Source organism: Talpa europaea, assembly GCF_964194135.1.
Source record: "Talpa europaea genome assembly, chromosome: 13".
NCBI classification, from domain to species: domain Eukaryota; kingdom Metazoa; phylum Chordata; class Mammalia; order Eulipotyphla; family Talpidae; genus Talpa; species Talpa europaea.
In genome coordinates this window covers 42,004,173-42,025,970 of record NC_140080.1, presented here as the reverse complement: position 1 = coordinate 42,025,970, position 21,798 = coordinate 42,004,173, and the positions used below count along the sequence as shown (strand labels likewise).

Here is a 21,798-nt window from a genome sequence, read left to right as displayed (position 1 = left end):
AGGCAGGAAGGCCCTCTTTCTGCAGATGCAGTGAGCAGTTCTGGCCGCGGCCTCTCATGACCACCCACGCCAGGCACGCTACAAGTCCCACCCACCACTCTGGCTGCCTTCTGGGGGCTCTTCACCCCAACCTGACCTGATCTCCCCTTGCAGCCCTGCCAGGTCACACCCTCTAAGCCTACCCATCCCTTAGCAACACGGGCTCCCAGGAGGGCACCCTAAGAAGGCAGACTCCAGCCCCAAGGAGCTGGACTCGGGGCTCGTGCCAGGAAACCAGAAGGCACGTATCCCCTCTGTCCGTTCACTTCCACGAGGCTCCATTCCGGGTTCCCCTTCTTGTCCTGGGCCTCCAGGACCAGAACCGGCTGGCCTGCCTGCAGACTCACTTCGTGGCTGCTTCTGGCCACAAAGGAGTAAGCTGCCACCACCTGAAACACATGGGGAGTGACACAGAAAGGATCAGGAGGGAAGACGCACCCAGCCGGGAAAGGCTGTTCACCCTGTTCCCTTCACCGACTCTGCCCCCAGCGCCTAGCAGTCAGCACCTCCCAAGTTCATCACTAGTGCTAAGGACTTTGCTACTTCCACTACCTCCAAGGCCCACGAATGTGGCAGCCTGTTCTAGCACTTTGCCCGTCTTGTGTCTATCATTCTGCTTGATCCTTTTTTTAGATAAGGAAACTGAAATCCAGAGAAGTCAAGGAACTGATTCAAAATCACCCAGTTGTGAAGCTCGGCCTGTCCAACCCAGAACCGGTGCTCCCAGCCTACTCTGCCGTCTCTCCGAGAATGGGACTCAGTACCTTCCCCAATCTAAGTTATCTTAAGTTTCCCAGCTTGGAGATAGGGGTGGGCAACTTGGTTACTTTTTTAGGGAAAGGCATTGCACTAGAGAACATGTTGGAGGGAGGGCATTTGTTAAGCTGATATTTCATCTCCCTGGGCCTCAGTTTTATTATCTGCGAAACGGAAGTAATGACATCCTCACCTCTGGGTGAATGAAGGAAGGACTGGTATGCAGTAAGGGCTCCATATATGCTGGTTGCCTTAAAATTTTGTGGCTGCTATTACTGTCATAAGGAACAATCGGGAGCGGGGAGAGGGATGTGATGTCCCTATATGAATCCCCCTGAGCAGCCCCACAAAGAGGAAGCAGCTGAAGTGTCCAGGCAGATGGACAGCTGAGGGCTCCCCAAGTGAGCCCCTGAGACACTGCTGGGTTCCTGGAGACACTGTCCACGCTGGCTGCAACCAGTGTGACAGCAGCAACCGTATCCCCTTCCCCAGAGGAGCTGGGGTGAGCCCAAGTTGGTCCTTTAGGGGGTCCTTTGCTGATGGGTGGGATGTCCCAAGGTGGCAGCCTGGGACACTCCCTTCTGTCTAATGCCCCAGGCACTGGGCTGTGAGCCTTCTGGGTGTGTGTGTGGGGGGGTGTTACGGGGGTGCCCCAAATCATACTCTCAGCATCCATAGGCATCTCTGTGGCCCTCCACCACCCATTCATGTTCCACTGCTGTCCTGGCCAAAGGCTTCCCTGGCTCTCCCCTAAAAACCTGTCCTAGCCCTGTCTGGGGGCTGTCGCTCACCAACCATCTGTGTTGCTCCCCCGTTACGCTGATTGCTGTGAGTGCAGCCTCCACTTACTGAGGTTCACAGTCAGCACAGTCTCTCTTTAAACTATCTCTTCCAATCTTCACAGCCACCCTGCTGAGTCTCTCCCCAGCCCCAGGACTCAGTCCCTGCAAAGCCAAACCCTTCACTGCCTTCCCAGTTTGAGATACCTCACAAGCCCACCCGCCTCGCTCACTGCCTTTCTGTTTGAGATACAGGTCACACACCTTCACAGTCACCTTTTAAAGTGTTCACAAAGTTGTGCACCAGCCACCACTACCTATTTCCAGAACATCTTTACACCCCAAAAAGAAAGCTCACACCAGTTAGCAGTCATCCCCTGCCCCCAATTTCCTCTCCTCCAGTGCATTTGCCTATTCTGGCATCTCACATGAAGAGAATCACAGGAAATGTGGCCTTTTGAGTCTCGCTACACATGAAGCACATATCAGCACCTGGTTCTTTTTCGCAGCTGAATAATATTCAGTGCTGTGGCTAGATCACATCTTGTGTATGTTTTCACCAGTCGATGGACACTGGGTTGTTTCTACTTTGGGATTTTTATGAACAGTGCTATGTCTATGCATGTACACGTTTCCTCACTGTTTTTAAGAGGACAGGCGTCGCCTTTGCCAACACCCTGCTGGTCTGGCCATGCTCACCTCTCCAGTGCTCCTCCCCCAAAGCCCCTCCATCTTCCCCAGCCACATTGGCCTCATCAGTCTCTTCATATACCCCAGTTGTCGCTAACACTGGGCCTTGGCATTCGTGGTGCACACTTTCTGGGGAGCTGTTCGCTTTCGCCTCCCAACACACTCCTTTACCCAATGAATTCCTACTCACCCTTCATAGCTGAGAGAAAGTTATCATCCTTCCAGAAAACTATGCCTGAAGCTCTCCCACGCCTAGGGTTCTACAATTATCACTGCTTTAATTTTACATTATTCATATGATTATTTTATTGTTGTACCCCCCATGATTATAAATGTGAGGGGGCAAGCACCAAGATTTACTTTTGCTCATCATTACCTCTCTCATCTAGTGCAGTGTCTAGAAATATGGAATGAATGAATCCCACTTGCCCTGCTGATGGGGAGCATGGGGCTCACGCTTTGTGGTCACTGTGGCAGGGGTGGGAAACTCCTTTCTTTGGGTACCAACCCTGGCCACAACCCTGACGTGACTCCTGATCAAGACCCCAGCATCACAGGGTGTGGTTGCTCCAGACAGGAGGAAAATCAACACCCTGGTGCAGGTAGCCACGGAGAGGCAACCCTCCACCCTTCCCAGCTCACCTGGGTCACGGCTGGGACAGAGGAGATGGGGGCTGGGGCAGGCTCTGGTGTTAAACATCGGGGGGAGTTGTTGTGAGACCCCGCCGGCCTGCTGGGCTGCTCTTCCCAGGTGACGACATGGTACAGTTCCAGCTTCCCAGCGGGCACGTACCCTCGATGTCCTACAAGACAACAGAACATCATGTGACTGAGTGACCTTCCCCACCCCATTTAATGTGGAGGAAGTACATGGGTGTGAACACCCCAACAGAGCTTCTCAGCATAAAAGGGGACCTGGGGTCTCCCCGGTGGCGCAGTGGTTGAGCACTGGGTTGCCTCTGCAGCACCAGTTCAATCCCTGGCTGCCAGTGAGGGTCCCACATGGCGTGCAGACTTCTCCTGCCACACCCGCTGCTCCCCTCAGCAGTGTACTTCGGTCCTTCTGCCTGCTCTGCTCCCCGCTCTGGCTCTGGTGAATTCTCTCACCCTCCCGCGCTTCTGACTGTACCCGGTGCTTGTATAAATAAATAAATAAATCTTAAAAAAAGAAAAAAAAAGAGGACCTGAAAAGGTCATCTCAGAACTTCACAAGCCACCCCCCTCGCTCACTGTTCTAGCCTCAGCTTGCATGCCTGCAGTGACAGGATGCTCATTCCCTACTACTCCATTGTGGACAGATCTGGCAGAGTTAAAAAGTGCTTCCTTGGGACTGCATGGAAACCTCTTTCCCGGTGTTGGCACACTGATCTCCCTGCTCCAGCGGTCGCCCAGAGCTAGGTTGCTTCTCCCTGGAGACAGCCCTTTCCAGAAGGCCCACACTGCTCTTCTTTAGCCCACCGTCCCTAGCTGTTTCTTGAGCAGTGACTACTGCCAACGCTCTTCCAGCCACCCCCTTTACAAATGGCCATCGCTTTCTGAGAGCTTGCCAGGCATCAGAACCGATATTTGATTTTCCAGGCTTCACAGAACTCTGGAGGTCAGCGCCATCGGGTCCATTTGAGGGCCGAGCCAGCGAAACTCAGAGAGGCTGTATGGCTTCTCCGTGGTCATGGGGTCAGTAAGTGGCAGAGTTGGGGTTTTGACCCAATCCCTTGGCCCCAGGGGTCTAGCTTTAATCCCCATTCAACTGTTTTCCAACTCGGAGTCATAAAACTGACATTTTGCGGTCTGTCAGATTTGTGCCTTTTTCTTAATTTTTTAATCAACTCACTTTTAAAAACTTAGTCTTGTAGTATACAGTAATATGAATAAAATCAAGGGTTTATGTACTAGTTATATGTTTCTCCTAATATATATCAAGGTGCTTAATTATAATAAACTGTCAGGGGAGGGGAATCTGGTCCTAGATCTCTCCCCAACAGCCCTGTGTAATCTCATTTTGTGGGTTATACGCCCCTTTTCGGAAGATACTCTATAGGGCTATTTTCTCCAGGAATGTGAGACCATTTGCCTCCTGCCTGGTTATAATGGGGCACCCAGACCTGAGAAGCTCCCCCAAAGGGTGTGACCAGTGCAGGGAGAGCCAGAGGGTCACCTCCCTTACTCTGCACATCAGAGGTCTGTCACAAGGCCGAGATTCAAGCATCTCCAGCTCTCAGGGTGAAGTTGAAATTTTCTCCCTCTATCTCTGCTGACAATGGTCTGTGAGGGCTTTGAGGCAGGGTCCTGGCCTTTCCTGCATCGTACCTGACACACAGTAGGTGCGTGATAACAACTCCCCTTTTTGGCATTGAATATACCATGCAAGGCCGGCTGCGCCTCAAGCCCTGCGTTTTCACCTGTGTTCATTCCCATCCTGCTCGGCACGGTCAGACCAGCCCACACCATTGCCTAGGTCTCCCCACAGGCTTCTGGGGGATAGTTTCCCCAGTAGGAGGGGAAAGGCCTCAGAGTCCACATACCTCCAGTGTCCACCAGCCAGCGGCTGCTGTTGCCTTTGGTGTCCTTGTTTTGAAGAAGGGCCACGATTTGTCCCCGCAGCAGTGTCAGGTCCATGGGCCCACCACCGCTGATGTTACTTGTCACCCGGTACAGCTTCCCAGGACCATACCTGCTCAGGAGAGCCTGCACCTGGCGTTCAGCTCCGGGCAGGAGAGGCTGGGGGAGAAGGGACAGCGACAGACACAGGGGTCCGAGTTAGCATGAGAGCCAGTGTTCCCGGGCCAGTCCCACCTTGGTTGCTGCTGCACGCATCCCGGCCAGGGCAACAGTCACCTCCTAACAGATGGCTGGGCCAGATGAGAGCCACGTTTCTAAGAGTCCAAAGTCATCTCAGAAGAAACCTCTAGTTGAACCTTTAAAAATCCTTCCAGGTCTGAACTTTTGAGATTCTCTAAAATTCTAATTCAACTTCTGAAATGTCGCAGTTACAGAGCCCCACCATCAGGTCCTAAATTCTATTCAAAACGTCAAACTAAGCTACCCCCCAGGAAAGTGCCTGGCGCAGGTCTCCCAGCCATTTAGAGTGAGCCTCCTGTGGACACCAGACCTCCCTCCCCATCCCATCAGCAGCCAGCACAGGGCCAGCATGCATGGGGGCAACACCCTGATCCCATCACAAGTATGTACTGAGCATCTACTCCTCACAAGGCTCAGGTAGACTCAGCATCTACTCCTCACAAGGCTCAGGTAGACTCATCAGTGGTGCAGCAGACACAGGACACAGTTTTGCCCTGATGTCATTTAGCCAGGGAGAATGACTTTGTGGCACTTTCACCTCATCTAAAACTTTTCCGGTACTGCCTGTTTTTCCATTCACCACTTCTAGCAGCAGTATCAACAAGAGGACCCAGAGGGGAATGTCTCCTTTTTACAAAACCAGGAAAAAACTGAAAATGTTAAATACAGATTAACTATATAATCTACCTACCTACCTACATACCTACATCTGTCTACGTAATATCTATCTTCAGCGTATTCTACAGGGTCATTTCTGGAAGGGAAAGTGCTAGGAGTAGGGAAGGGGCAGTTGTGCAGGGACTCCACTGACCACCTACTCTAACGGCGTCACCGGATCACAATCAAGGGCCAGAAGAGTCTGATATTTCCAAGGCCCTTGAAGAGACGTGTAGAGACAAGGTAGATGAGGAAAGGTGACGTTAGTGTGAGTGTAAGGGCCAGTGGTGTGGCCAACATCTGCCTCCTCCCCCAAGCCCAGCAGCCCCCGCCTGTGTGAGAAGAGCACGCCGGAGGGGCCGGGAGGCATGTGACGGTATCTAGGACTGCTCCTGTTCTGGGGGCCACCTCACATCTAGAAATCCTGTTCCAACAGTGGATCAAGTCAGGAATTTATAGGGAGGATGTGTGGGGGTGTGGGGAGGTGGGAAGGGAGAGGCGGGGAAGGGAAGGATCTCTTCCTACCAGTTAGCGACACACCCTGCGGCCATGGGGTTTCCATTAGTCTCTTCTTTTTGTTTTTCCTGGTCTTCTCACTTTTCTATAAGCAGCGTGGATTGCTTTTCTAATAAGAAAAGTGTTACTTGATTTTAAGTAGGAAACCAACCACTGGAGTGGCTGTTCTGTTCTTCATTTTCTGCACCCCAAGTGGCAGGGCCCATGCCATAGTCCCAGGGGACCTCTGCCGAGCAGTCTCAGCATGAACAGGTGGTGGGGACAGTCGCCTTGGCACGGACGTGCATCTCCGATGGTCCTTGTCACTCTGGCCAAGTGGGGAGCCACCTGTCTGCAGCTGTGTCTTTCATTCCTTCGCTGGGTCTCTGGGCCCTTCCCTCTTGGAGGCTCGGGGGCAGCTCCTGACCCTCACGTCACATCTCTCAGGTGAATGAACAGTTTCCAGTCTCATCAAGCCCAGGCTCCATCCTCCTGTGGGTGTCCCTTCTCACTAGACCCCCTTCAGCTACTCTTTTTTTAAAGATTTATTTATGCACCTGGGGTACAGGCCAGAGGTGTGGGGTGTGAGAGGATTCACCAGAGACAGAGTGGGAAACAGAACAGGTGGATTGACTGAAATACACTGCTGAGGGGAGCAGCGGGCGAGACAGGTGAGGTCTGCCGCACCATGTGGGTAGCTCCCTAGTCAGCTGGGGATGGAACTCATGCTGCAGAGGCTGCAGATAACTTCACAGTGCTGTGCTTAACCCCTTGCGCCACCAGGAAGGCCCTCTTCAGCTACTTCTAAAACACATCCTTCCTGGAGAGACTCTCCATGTGGAGCCTTTGGCCAAAAGCATGGTAAACCATAATGCAGCCGGAATACTGTTTTTTGCAATTTAAAAATTCCATTGCAAAACAAAAATTTAGATGCCTTTTCATTCATCTTGAATGCTGGGGTTTGATATAGTTTTTTAGACAAGATTGTGCTTTAACAAGGAGAGATTCTGGTGAAAAACTTGAAGTTTTAGGTGTTCTGATGTTAATGCCAACTTCCCATTATGATGGTGACTCTCACTGCCCGTGGGAATGTTGGGTTTTCTTACTCTGGACCCAAAATTTTGTTCTGCTTTTATGTGTACTGATCCAACATACAACCAAAGGGCAGGGGTGTATATGGGTGCACACCCTACCTGACCTCACCCCAGCTCAGAGAGAGAAGGGGGAGGGAGAGGAAACACAGGAAAAGCAAGGGCAATAGGGTCAGGGTCATTCTACCAGCAGTGAGTCTCCAGAGGAAGGAGGGACACTTACTTGTACGGTGGGAGGCAGCAGCACTTTCTCGAAGTTCTCTTCAAAGAAGCGAAGCTGGTTACTGTTCTGACTTAGTGCTTCCTCCAGCAGTTTCCCGAAGGCTGGCTCAGAGACTTGGTGGTGGGGCAGCTAGGGGGAGACAGGCATATCATCAGAGCCTTAGACGGAGAGACCGGGCAGCCTACACTCTAGGCCCTGATGTGTCTACATGGTACTTCTTATCTTAGTCAGCGTGGTTTTGGCTGCGCCTGCTTTCCTTAATGCGAGCGTCTCTCTCTCTCTCTCTCTCTTTTTTTTTTTTAAAGATTTATTTATTTATTTATACAAGCACCGGGTACAGTCAGAAGCGCGGGAGGGTGAGAGAATTCACCAGAGCCAGAGCGGGGAGCAGAGCAGGCAGAAGGACCGAGGTACACCGCTGAGGGGAGCAGCGGGCGGCAGGAGAGGTCTGCGCGCCATGTGGGACCCGCCTCCAGTGGCCGAGGAGCAGCCAGGGATCGAACCGGTGCTGCAGAGGCCACGGGCAACTTCGCAACCCAGCGCTCAACCGCTGCGCCACCGGGGAAGCCCAATGCGAGCGTCTCTTGATGGGTCCAGCAGCATGGCCCAGTCTGGGCCTCTAGCTAAGGTCAGGAACAGTTAGCACCCCTTCCTTCTATCTGCCATTATGGTCCCAGGATAGGACAACGGGTTAAGCAAAGTCACTGAGAACCCTCCCGTCAGACATGAAAGCTGACAACTGAAGAGCCGCCCCCTCTTGGGATCTGGGACGCAAAGTTACCCCCTGCAGCTACTGGTAGCCACCTCTCCCAGGTGCAGAAAAAAGCCTGCCAGAGAGGGAAGCAGCTCAGAGGTGGAGTGAAAGTCAGAGTGCTGGCAACTTTATCTGTGCTGCGTGCAGCTGAGCTGAGGACTGATCCCTCTCCTGAGACCTTGGCCCTGTAAGGCATCACCCACTTTCTCATCAGACAACCCCAGGAGTAACAGAGACATCTTCTCTGCTTGTCACCAAACTCACACTCTTGTTCTGACTTAGAGCCGCGCTCCTGCCCCCAATCTGCAGGCAGTGCAGCGAATGGACCGTGGGCACAGACAAGAAGCTGCCAGGGATCACGTAACATTCTATGTTAAAGCACCAATGAAGAAATGCTCTTTCTGCTCTTATCAACTTGACCTCCCTACTACTAGCATCTTGTAACACTCCCCAGTCCTGCACATTCCAACCTTAATACTGGGGTGGGGGGGTGGCGGCGGGGGGGGGGGGCTGCAGCTTCAGAGAAAACAAGAGGGTTGGAGAAGGAAGAAATCCTCTAATCAGGTGTACCCCTCTGCCTTCAGGAAAGAGAAATGCTTCTTTTTGCAGATGGCTCAGGCCTAACTAAATTCAAAGAGTGTCTGAGATATAACTGCACTAGAAGCTATAAAGGCCAAAGAGAAGAAGAGCCCACAGTTCCAGCCCCCCTCAATGAGGAGACGCACCCATCACCCGGCAGCAGGCAGGCCATGCTGTGTGCTGAGCACAAGCTTGTGCCGAGGGCTGCTGGAGCCAGAGGCTGGAGATGGATACTCCCTCCAGGGGAGGGGATGCTGGGACCTGCTCATCTGTCATATCTGGGGAGCTCCTACCATATGCCAGAAGCTGTGAAAGACATGAAGGACAGTGGGGAAAGACACTCCACATATAGGAGGTGGTCTGTGCAAGGGGACGGTGGCTACGGGCCTCCAGAGGGACCAGGTGCTGCAAAGGTGGTGGGCATGGAGAACAAATTTGAAAGGAATGTTCATGGCACAAACAGGAAGGGGACGCTGAGCTTGAGACAACACGGGGTATGAGGAGCACTGGCTGCTCCTGAGGCTGGCCCCACCGACCGTTCAGCTCCGAAGTTGACATCAGAGAGAGCTCTCTGGATTCTTTCCTCTATCAACTCCAATCTTCAAAATTCCCAAATCAAAGTCCGCACTTGGAGGTTCATCCAAACCTTTCTGCACCCTCTTTACGTTTCCAGCAGACAGCGCCTCGTGCTGCTGCCAGGCACTGCGATGGAAGCCCAGCCTCTGGGGCTCAACTGAAGGGTGCAAATCCTCATCAGCTGTACGGCCCTGGGCAAGCCGCTTAACCTCTCAGGCTTTGGCCTCCTTTTGAATGAGGGATGATAACAATACCTCCTCTGGAGGGTTGTTGTGAGGATTAAGGGAGATAGCTAAGGCAGGTGCTCCAAACAGGTACACAGTAAGTGCTGGTGGCAGAGTTTGTGGAGGCAGCAGGAGCAGTAGGAACGCCAGCTTGAGGTTGCACAGCCGGGACCTACCCTGGTCACCAGCTTCTGACGCACTGGCCCCAGGGCCTGCCATTCCCCTGTGTACAGGCAACTAATAAATAATGGCACCCAACCTGATAAAGGGACTATCCAGACTGAGTGAGGAGGCCATCAGGGGCTGCAGCGCCTGCATGTCTCCCACCCTGGCCCTGACAACAATCACACACATGTCACCCCCATGAAACTGGCATCCTGACACCTGGAATCTTGGGAGATCTGAGAAACAGCACCGGGCTTCGAAAAAGACAATATGCTATTGCACTGACGTGCAGCCATCCCTTCTATTTGAATGTTTTCTCCCTCTAGTGAATTGTATTATTTTCCCTGTAGGAGGCAGCCCTGCCTACATAGGCTCTGTATTTTAGCCCCACAGGAGCATTTGCCAAATTGCAGTCTTCCTAAAAACCCCAAATAAAGCTTTATTTTCACTTGCAGACTGAACTCTGGCACATTGTGGAATTATTTCTAAACCAGTAGCATGTCTTTTGCTTTGGGGTCCCAGGGCCCACAGACCCAGGTCTTGCTTCCATGGTCTGACTCCATTCACAGAGGGAGAACAGGTAAGAGAGAGATCCAGAATGTCACCACAGCCTCCTCCCATGCACCTCTAATCTGTTGGGAAGGTTCAACCTTACTCCCTTCCAGTCCTGCCAACAGTTGGCTGAAGGGGCTGTGAGGCTTTGCCTGGCTCTTCCCCCAGTGGCACCCAGCCCAGAGGTCTTACCTGGGCCATGCTGCCCTCTGCCCTCTGCAGGACTTGCTTTGCGAGGTCCCTCTGCAGGGCCATGAATGTGCGCAGGATCTGGCCCAGCCACTGCATGGTCAGCTGGTTAAACTGCGGGAGCTCGGCCACCAGCAGGGAGTTCAGTGCCTGGTACGTGTGCCGGGCCTGTTCCTCCTCGTAGGTCACGCTGCCCACTTCCAACAGCTTCTCTTCCACCCGCTCATAGTCCAGCAGTTTGTCCAGGCGCTTCTTGATCAGGTTCTGGGGGCCGGTCAGAGATTTGGCCATGTCGCAGAGCGGCTGCCATACCAGGCCTTCCAGGCGTTGCTTCTGTGGGCAGAGGTGAGCTTGGGAGTCAGGGGAGAAGGTGACAGAGGGAAGGTACTGGGAAAAGGGACTTTGGAGGCAGGGAGAATGCCTGGCACAAAATATGTATTCAATATATCTCACTTCTTAATGCCATTTCTGTACACAAAACTTGACAAAGATGTTGTCTACAGTGGTGGCAAGCACTTTGGGGTTCAGATCCCAGCTTGCCATTTCATTGACCATGTGAATAACCAGGGAGGTCACCCCCTCTGAGCCACCTGCTCTCTTCTGCAGAATGGAGCTATTAATAGGACCTACTCCGTAAGCTGTGTTGTGAGGATTAAATGAGGTGAAGAATATAAAGGGCTTAGCGCAGCGCCTGGCAGATAGTAAGCTCAATAAATGTTCGCTGGGCTATTTTTATCAGTAAAACGCACTAATAATAATCTGTCCTGCTGACTACTAGGGCGGTTAGAGACGTGGCAGTCGTGCAAAGTCCTGACTTCTAAATATTATTACAGGCTCTGCCCCCTGCCTAACAAGGAAAGGAGGAAAGAGAAGCTCCACTCACAAACTCTGGGAAGGCCTGCAGCTGAAGGTCCCCGGCCAGGCTGCAGTACTGCACCACAGGGCCGCCGGGGATGTCCAGGTCGTAGTCTTGCGGCCGGAAGCGGAGGAAGGCCTGCACGGGGCAAATGGGAGACAGATACTCGTGGCCTGTGGTGACCATCTTGTACCTGAATTTCCCTCTGCCATGCCCCAAAGAGGTCCAGACTGTCTGCTCACCCCTGTGACAGGAAGCACACGGCCTGTTCTATCCTTGCACAACTTGGGTGATTAGACGTTTCTTCCTCAGATGGAGCCACCAACTCCCCATTCTGGCACTTCTTGAACCTCATACATCTACAGTCACCTTTGTGACTATTTTTGCCAGGTCCATATTCTACGTGTTTATTAATACTTTTCTTTAGATCTACTAACTGTTTCTATTTAATACATTAAACACACACACACACACACACACCCTTATGATGCTACCATAAAGGGAAAGACAGCAACAATTGCTAAAAATAGGCACGTCAGATCCATTGCTATAAAAGCATTGTTAATGAGCTCTGTCTAGATGTCCCTGGCTGCTGAAGGCTTCATTGGCCCATGGTAAAGGCATGCCAGCAAAAGAGGCTCTTCCTAGACTCGGGGGATTATGAGCGGAAGCCACTTTCTTGTCATGTCCGCGTACCTGTGTAACTCCTGAGTCTAGGGAAACACAGCCTAGTGCTTCCCAACAGCCCTCTCACCCTGCCAAGCGGCATCTCTCCCCTGTGCCTCTGGCTTCTGTCTCCCAAGGCCCCTCCATTCTTCCTCAAGTCAAGGCTCTCTGTGCTGTTCGAGTCTGCCCACTGGGGGGTGCAGGATGAGCAGGAAGCAGCAGGGGAATCAGTCCTGTAGAAGAGTCTGAACTCCTTTACCCACTTTCGCTAACGCCACCCCAAATCCCATTATCCAAGAGCCCATTACAGTCTGACCCAGCTGGTGTGCACAAATAGATGTGACTGAGAAGAAAACCACATAAAAGGGACAGCGTGGAAGGAATGAGTCAGCACCGATGACAAGAATGGAGCGGGAGCTGGCACAGGCCAAGTGACGAGCTCGGTGGGAATGTAAGCTGGTGTTCCCGGGGGCTGAACTCACTTGGTAGAAATACATTTTCTTGGGTCTGGTAGCATTTAAATGCTGATTTAATTAGTTGCTCACATGGACACGTCATGAGATTTCACCTAAAAAAGTCTGAATTTCACGATTTTTTTTTGCTTCAAGTCAGAAGAACTGGCTATTTTGGGTCCCATTTCCACGCAGTAACTAGAGTGGTGGCAAGCACTTTGGGGTTCAGATCCCAGCTTGCTATTTCATTGACGGCCAAGAAATAGCCGTCCCTTTAAATTTTTTCATTCATTTGTTCATTCCATAGTTCAAATTCCAAGCATTATTATATATTTAACTCTACTGAAGCATCTCATAAACAACCTGCCAAGCCTTGCACATCTGTACATTTCATTGGGTAGTATTATCCACCTGGCCCATTTAGTATTATCCACCTGGCCCAAGTTCGGCACCCCTGCTAGGTCTGCTGGCTGGCAGGGGCCCTCTGGAGGGAATTTTGACCCTCACCCCTGCAAGAGCTCAGAAGCTGCCCCAGACAGCCTGTGGGCTGAGGGTGCTTGCCCATGGGCCTTCTGGCTTGCAGCCAGTGACTGGATGACCTCTTTCCTTAGGTCCCCACAGTCACTGCCTTTGCTGGCAGGCAGATGGCCCCCACTTGCCTCCCGCCCAGGAAATCCCGCCCTGCCCTCTGTGTACAGCAGGCGCTTCACCTCCAGGTTATCCAGATAAACAGCCACATTATTCTTCAGCTCTGTCACACACAGCGACACCCAGTGGAACCTCTCTTCCAAGTCATCAAATTCCTTGTCTTCCGTCTGAGAGTAAAGTTCATGCTTGTGAGGGCCAAGAACAGCCACATGGGGGCAGTGTCTATCCCATGTGCACCCAATACTCCCCCAGGACTCTTCCCAGGGACCCGCCATCAGAGCCAGTTCCTCCTGCCCCAAAGCTAAGTGGGACTGTTGGAAGCAGTGAGTGCAGCTTAGTGGTTTTGTGTTTGGACCACAGAACCAGAGCCAGGAACGTGAGCCCTGGGTTACTTGCTTCCTGCTGTGTAACCCTGGGCAAGTGTTTTGCCCTCTCTGAGCTTTGTTTTTTCATCTGCAAAATGGAGAGAATATGAACACCTACTTCATTTTGTAGCTCAAATAATGCTAGGCCCAGAGTAAGTACTCAGTCAACCTGAGTTACAAGCAGCTATTCGAGGCTGGTTCCTTGCCTGGACCCATAGCTTAGCTCTCCTATCTCCAGAGAAAGAAAAGCACAAGCAGCAGTGGAGAGAGCCCTACCTTGAGACTCCCAATTTAGGGAGGACACCCCAGTACTGCCTCTTCCTGTCTATGCAATGCTGGGAAGTCTCTTCACTCCCTTGGCCTCTGGTTCCTCATATCCAAGGGACTCTAAGACCCTTTCCCCACCCACTGCACAGTCTTGCCCTTGGGATGTTTGGATGTGACCATTCCTTCCACCCATGCTTACCCTGGGCACAAGCCCGGCCTCCTGCTTCAGCAGCTGGCTTAGCCGTGTGGTCTTCTTGGAGAGGGTGTGCGTGTTGATTCGGGCTAGCCGCTCCCGTAGGGTCAGCTGCTCCACCTTGTTGTACTTGGAGGCTGCAACGACAGAGGAGAGGGAGGACAGGGAGGACAGGGATGGTAGGCTGACCCAGGAAAGCAAAGTGTCCCTGGCATGCCTTGAAGCCTTTCTCAAACACCAGAGATACATCCATCAGCATGACTAGGCTTGAAGGCAGGGCACAAGACTCAGGTGTGAACCTGGCTCAAGAGCTGTCTGTATGCTTGACTTTGGCAAGTTACCGCTTCGTAGGCCTGTTTCCTCAGCAGAGGTGATTCATCTGAGGTCCCTCAGCCAGTGTTAGCCAAAACCACACGTTCCCACTCTGATTGGCAGAACTCTAGACTTTCTGATTGGCAGCCTGGCCCCAGGCCTGAGTGAAAGGTAGTTCCCTCTCTACAAGCTCCATGACTTGGAGCAAATGACAAGGTCTCATTCTACCTTTTTGTTTCAACAACTTGAGAGGCAAGATCCCTGTCCCCTCCCTGGTATGGGAACAGCTCTTGGCCTCCTCAGTATGCATGTCTTCCACAGTACGGAAGCCATGTGGTTTTGGTGGAATCGATTTCACTATGGTTAAGGGGTGGGGGCTGACTGATATAAACCAATCCATAGAATCCCTCTCCTTTGGCCACAGTGATTGGTTCAATGCATAATCCTGGCCTTAACCAATCAGATCAGGACATTCCCCTAACTATGGTGATTGGTTCAAGGTGAGCACATGATTGAAGTGGGTCTTACCAGGATGAGGCTTAGATTTCAAATTGAAAATTCAATTTGACTTTTACAGCTAAGGGGAGGAAGGTCCTGTTTTACCTTGGAGAATGTGGCATACAGAAATGAGTCTTGGGACAGCAATAGCTATTCACTATTTGGAGGGAGCCCAGGTTGAAGATGAAGCTGACATACAATAAAGATCATAGCATGAAGAACAATAGGGAACTGGTGCCGGTACCCTGAACAAACCCTACCTGAAGCCCATATTACCCACAAATGTGTGGTTCTATGAGCCAATACGGTCCCTTTACTGGTGAAGCCAGTAAAGATTTTCATAACTGGAAGAATTCACACTGTTGTGGGCCCTAAGTGCCCCCAAGTCCTTACCCACTTCCTTGCGCCTCTTGTATTCATTGATGTTGGCGTTCACGTCCTGGAGGGCAGAGGTAGCCCTCTGAAGGACAGGGTAGGCACTGGCATCAGGGAGTGTGTTCTCCAGGATTTTCTGCAGCAGTAATGGGTACTTGGTAATCCTCTGCAGAGGGATTACCAGTAAGAAACTGAGGCCTGAGGGTCCCGCATGTGGCCTGAGGGAGAAGGCTGGTGTTAGGTAGGTAGAGCCCACCCTCTGGGGGCCAGGGGGCCTGGGCTCTGGTGTCAGCTCTGCTACTTAACTCACTGTAATCTCAGGCAAATGACCTTCCTTCTGTGGCCTTCAGTTTCCTCATCTGTAACTTGTGTGGTCTAGAGGTTAGATGGGCATTGCTATTTCCCACTCTACCCACTTTAGGGCATTAGTTGGCCCTCTGTACCAAGCCAATGGTCTGTTCTCTGCCCTTGGCTTGCTTGGTCTACAGCAACAGACAAAGCTGACCACTCCCTCTTTCTAGAAACACTTTCTTCTTCTGACCCCAGAGATGCCCTTCTTCCTACTTCTCATAATCTATAGGCCTCCTCTGCTGGGCCTATGAGGGTTTCAAACCTCCAGTGCCAGAATGCTGGGTGCCTCCTTTCCTCCCTTTCCACTCACTCTCTTATCGACCTCATTCAGTCCTGTTGCTTTAAGCCCACCCACACCCAGATGTCCACTACCCGTTTCTGTCTGGGCCTCCAGGCTCAACTGCCTCGACATCTCCGCTCGGCTGGCCAAGCACAACTCCACAGCGAGGGCATCCAATTATATTTCACTTTATAAAATGATTCTGTCCCCTTAGGAAAGGAAAGCTTCTAAAATCACAGGAACGTAATGTTTAGAGATGTATTTAAGGACATAAGGGTAAAATATCATATCTTCATTCCCTTCAAATAGTTTAGCATAAAAATAGATAAAGCAAAAACAGCGAAACACCAACGGTAATTAATTTCAGGTGGCGGGTATGTGCGCGTTTGTTACATTATTGTATTTTTCCATTACATTACTGTATTTTTCGTTTCAACAAGTGAAATATACAGGAAAGCATGGGAACTAGTACTGCTGAGCTCCCTCCCAGATGCACCGTCAGATGTGAGGATGACTGTTGCTAGCCCCCTCTCAACGATGTCCCAAAGGTCAACAGCATCTGGGAAAAGGCTCCAACAGTCTTTCCTGGATCACAACCATTATTATTATTCAGACCCACCTTTGGAGAAATCCCAGAGGGTTTCAAACCTCAATATTCAAGCATCCCCACAAAGGACCCCATGTGCTGCGCTAGGCCCTCTCCGTGGCACCCTTGCCTCTTGCTTTTCTTCTTAAGGAGAAATCTCTAGACCAAATAGCTGGGAAAGATGGGCCATGTGGTGGGGAACAGGCAGAGCAGGAGGTAGCTGTGCACTGGCTGCAGGGCATGGGGGGAGATCACCTGTGAGACACGCCTACGCTGACCATCTACTCTCACAAGGACCTCCTAGTACATGGCAGGAGAGGTAGAAACAAAAGCCACATATTTGTCAAACTCTGTCCTCTGGGCTTACTTTCCAAGGGAAGGGACCAGCTTTCCCATGGGTTCAACATTCACCTCACAAACCAGAGGGAAGGGTATCTGTAAAGAGACGATCACCTCTCTTCTCCACAATCAGCAAGGAGTCCCTACAGAACAACAGCAGTTTCGAGAAAGACAAATACTATATGATTTCACTCCTATGTGGGAGATAAAGAAACAAAGAAAAGGAACAAAGAAAACAAAACAAAAACAAATCCTTAGTTTCTGACAACAGAATAGTGGTCACCAGAGGGAGGGGGATGGTGGTAGGTATGTGGGATAAAGGGATAAACAGTATGATAGTGGACAGAAATGAGACTTTTATAAGAAGCATAATGCACCATATACAGATGACGAATTATACAGCTACATACTTGAAACTACATAACGTTATAAATCAATGTTATATCAATGTATGTTTCCTTAAAAAGTATTATGATAGTCTCTTAGTTCACTTTTTATGCAGCCTTTCAGAGAGGCAACAAAAATTGAGAGACAATACTCAGACCCTCTTAAATTCTTTCGGTGGGAATATCAATCAGTGAGATCTTTTCAGAATAGTTTGGCGAATTGCGAAATGTACAAACCCTGGGCTTCATCGGTGCTACTGCCCAGAGTCATCAGCGCAAGTGAGCAACAACAAAGGCAGAAGTTACTCACCAACTCTGTTTATAACAGTAAAAAATTAGAAACAAGCTAAATCTCCATCAATAGGGAAGCACTTCATAGCCTGTGAGTTGCCCTAGCAAGGAACTCTACTGCAGTCACTAAAAGGAGTTTGGTAGGGCCTCCCTCGTGGCACAGGCGGTTGAGCGCCCCTACTATGAAGCTGTCCGCAGCCTCTGCAGCGCGGGTTTGATCCCGGCCGGCCGGGGAGAATCCCACATGGCACAGCAGACCTCTCCTGTCGCGCCTGTTCTGTTCCCTGCCCTGTCTCTGGTGAATCCTCTCACTTTCCCGCACATCTGACTTATACCCCAGTTCTTGTACAAATAAATAAATCTTTAAAAAAAAATAAAATAAAATGAGCTTGGTAGATTTTGGTAGCTGTGAAAAGATATTCATTGGTTTACGGTTAAGTGAAAAATGCAAACTCTAGAACAGTACTATGGTAGGAGCCCCTTAAAAATTTATCTATCCCCATCCACCCGTCTGCCCACTTACCTATCCATCTACCCGCTCACCTGCACATATGTCCAAACCACCAATCCACCCACCACTCATCCACTCCCCTCCATCCATCCACCCATCCATCCATTCCCATGAGAAGCCTACTTCCTATCTGTTTGTGTGTAAGATATACCGAAGAAAATTTGGATGGGAAATGTTAACCACTAGGGGGAACGATGGGGAAACCAGAAACCAAGGGGAAAATGGCTTTCCTTTTAACTTTATATACTTGGGCATTGTTTGAATTTTCTCTTCTTCAATAAGCATATGTTACTCTTATATTTAAAACAAACAGAAGTTGCCAACAAAGAAAAGCAAAGAAGATTAAGTGCCTTCTTTTTTTTTTTTTAAAGATTTATTTATTTATTTATACAAGAACTGGGGTACAGGCCAGATGCGCAGGAGGGTGAGAGGATTCACCAGAGACAGAGTGGGGAGCAGAACAGGCAGACTGATGAAATACACGGCTGAGAGGAGCAGCGGGCATGACAGGAGAGGTCTGCTGTGCTATGTGGGACCCTCGCTGCTGGCTGGGATTGAACTGGCGCTGCAGAGGCTGCGGACAGCTTCACAGCACGGTGCTCAACCACTTGCGCCACCAGGGGAGGTCTGCCTTCTTTTTTTTTTTTTTAAAGATTTATTTATTTATTTAAAAATTTATTTATTTATTTATACAAGCACCAGGTACAGTCAGAAGCGTGGGAGGATGAAAGAATTCACCAGAGCCAGAGCGGGGAGCAGAACAGGCAGAAAGGCCGAGGTACACTGCTGAGGGGGGTAGTGGGCCAGACAGGAGAGGTCTGTCGAGCCATGTGGGACCCTTGCCCGGCGGCCAGGGATCGAACCGGTGCTGCAGAGGCTGTGGGCAGCTTCGCAGACCAGCACTCAACCGCTGCGCCACCGGGGAGGCCCAAAGATTTATTTATTTATTTATGCATACAAGAACTTGGGTACAGGCCAGAGGTGTGGGGACTCACCAGAGACAGAGGACTCACCAGAGACAGAGTGGGGAACAGAACAGGCAGATTGACTGAAGTCCACTGCTGAGGAGAGCAGTGGGCGAGTCAGGAGAAGTCTGCTGAGCCACGTGGGTTGCTCCCTGGCCGGGAATCGAACTCGTGCTACAATGGCTGTGGACAGCTTCACAGGTTGCGTCTTAACCTCTTGCACCACCAGGGAGGCCCCTAATTGCCTTCTTTAAAAACTCTGCCTCAGTCATTACTCCAGAACCTTGGTGTTCTGCACTTGGTGTTTTGATCTGCCTCTGTGAGCAGCCCCTCAATAGCGATGCCATTAAGAGGGTCCTACCTAAAGCAGAGGTCCTGCTCACTGCAAGGGCAAGCCTTTGATCCCCTGACATTCAGGTGGGAAGTGCTGTCTTAAGAAACATGACAAACGGGTGGCCCTGGTGGCCCAAGGGGTTAAGTCTCAGTACTATGAAGCTATCCACAGCCACTATAGCACAAGTTTGATCCCTGGCCAGGAAGCTACCCACATGGCACAGCAGACCTGTCTGGCTTGCTGCTTCCCTCAGCAGTGTATTTCAGTCAATCTACCTGTTCTGTTCCCCACTCTGTCTCTAATGAATTTTCTCATCCTGGCACTTCTGGCCTGCACCCCAGCTCTTGTATGAATAAGTAAATCTTAAAAAAACAAAAAACAGTACAAACTGAGCACCTACTCATGCTACCACTCAAATAAAGGGTGGAAGGCAGCATACATTTTGGAATCACAAAGACTAGATGGCACCATCTATCCCAATTGTCTGAGAAAGAACCACTATGGCTAGCATGGTGATCTGAGTCAGCCAAGCTCCAGAAAGTGGTCCATGCTGAGAAGCAGAAGAAAGCATCTCATGAGGGAGACCGAAAGGCAAGCGATCAGGAAGAATGCGGTTCCTGGTGCAACACTGGATCAGGGTTCTCATTGAGGGCTCTGAGAGACTTGTGGGTTATGGGGTCCTACAGGCATGTAATAGGTAGGGACTGGGGGATGCGGGACATCTGGCAAGGACAGTCTAGTCCTAGTCTATGGAGGACAGTTCTATGTCCCCTGTGTCGCTCTGAACATTCAGAAGCTGAATGAGTGCCTCCAGATGGGCTGATTTCAAGAACTGAGATGCTTATACTTCGACTTCATCCAGTCACATGTCATAACACTGGACTGATGACAACACTGTCTTCATAAATAAGACCTAGACCATCTGCAAGATTCTACCACTTGACCTCTCCAGCCTGTAATGTGATCTCAGCTTCAGTTATGTTATCCCTTCTATCTCTTATCACATACACGGAAGTCCTGTTTGTGACCATTGCTAGCTGTAATTTGAGGGTGTATACACTCTCTGCTATTTCATTTTCTTGTATTTCATATGCAAAATGCCTTCTGATTTTTCTTTCCTTAGATCAAAACTTATTTATTATAAGTAGCTGCAAGCATCTGACTGCTTCATTATACCTTTGTGGCAGGGCCCAAGCATTTGCCACTGAAATACATATCACTGTATTAGAACTCATTTTATGTATATGTATTTTATGTGTTAATTTTTTCCAGAATATATCTCAGGATAATAAATTTATTTAATGTTAGTTATTAAAAATGGGGACATTGGGACACACAGAAGTTGAGAAACACAGTGTAGTCTCAGAGAAATGTAACCCTGCCTAGCCAAGAACACTCTAATAGCTGGGATTTATTGAGTGTCACTGGTGTGCAATAAGTCTGTACACCCATGAGGTGCTGCTATTATGCTCACTTTGCACGTAAGGAAACTAGGTTCTGAGACATGAAAAGGCCCTGCCAAGGTGATGGAGGGGCAGAGCCAGCCCCTACACTGCAGCCTGGCGCCTAAACCCATGGGAAAGGCCTGGGCTGCCCTGGCTAGGGAAGATCAGCATGCAGAGGGTGTGGGCAACAGCAGCCGCTGCCAACCCTGCAGATCCCTCCAACCCAGCCCCCAACGTACAGCATTTCTGAATGCCTGACCTGGGTGCCAACATCTAACACATGGGAGACATTACATCAAAGCTTCTGGTTTCTCAAAAAAAAATCAGAGGATCTGGCCACAGTGGACTCACATTTCTACATGGCAACTGAGGTAGATAGTTTGCAAAAATGACTGCAATTATTCTCTATCTATGCCCTTTGAATATGACTATGACTGTTTCTCTACCCCTTGAGTCTGGACGGGCCTCAAAGGTAGAATGAGTGACAGCATGCCAATTCCCAGCTGAGAACTTTGAAGGCTTCGCTCCCTTTGTTCCCCTCTGTTTTCTCTCTTTCTGAACCTTGCCATCACCCCGAGAACAAGCCTGGACTAGCCCGCAGGACCATGAGGCTGTGCAGCAAGAGCAGACAGAGTCTGCTTGTGTTTCCCAGATACACAAGAAAGTCCAACCAAGATCAGCAGACCTGATTTGAGTTGCCTGCAGACATGTGAGTGTGCTCAGGTAGGACGACGAGACTAATTTACCGAATCCAGCTCATTGTAGAAGTGTAAATTAAAGACATGTTTACTTTAAGCTACTACCTCATAGTTTGCTATATAGCAAAGTTACCTGAAACAGCAACATTCAGCTGAGACCGGGCTGCAGCTGTGAACCGCACAGTGTCTGCTGGCTCTGGTAGACCAGAGTCTCCACTACTCCCTTTTGTCCCATATCTGGCACCTTGCTACCCTCATATCTGTTATCTGCCTCGCTCTGAGAGAAATGTATTTAGTGACCTTTGCAAAAGCCTAAGTTTGTAGGACCTGTGAAGGTTGAATCAAAGAGGAAAATGAGTGTCATTTTTGGAGGCAGGGAGGAGCTGGGATACGGGTACTTAAAAGGAGACTT

The 21,798-nt window shown here is 50.3% G+C and overlaps 1 protein-coding gene across 1 annotated transcript in view; it reads right to left on the bottom strand.

Annotated features, from left to right (window-relative positions):
• Positions 1-218: 218 nt before the first annotated feature.
• Positions 219-21,798, bottom strand: part of ARHGEF37 (Rho guanine nucleotide exchange factor 37) — a gene marked incomplete at both ends in the record, with an annotated part of 35,978 nt that continues 14,398 nt past the window's right edge. The window contains 9 exons of the mRNA XM_084252784.1: positions 219-428; positions 2,907-3,067; positions 4,787-4,982; positions 7,530-7,658; positions 10,572-10,901; positions 11,452-11,562; positions 13,253-13,357; positions 14,022-14,152; positions 15,219-15,418. Coding sequence (XP_084108910.1) covers positions 219-428; positions 2,907-3,067; positions 4,787-4,982; positions 7,530-7,658; positions 10,572-10,901; positions 11,452-11,562; positions 13,253-13,357; positions 14,022-14,152; positions 15,219-15,418 — 1,573 coding nt within the window. The remainder of the gene's footprint in view (positions 429-2,906; positions 3,068-4,786; positions 4,983-7,529; positions 7,659-10,571; positions 10,902-11,451; positions 11,563-13,252; positions 13,358-14,021; positions 14,153-15,218; positions 15,419-21,798) is intronic.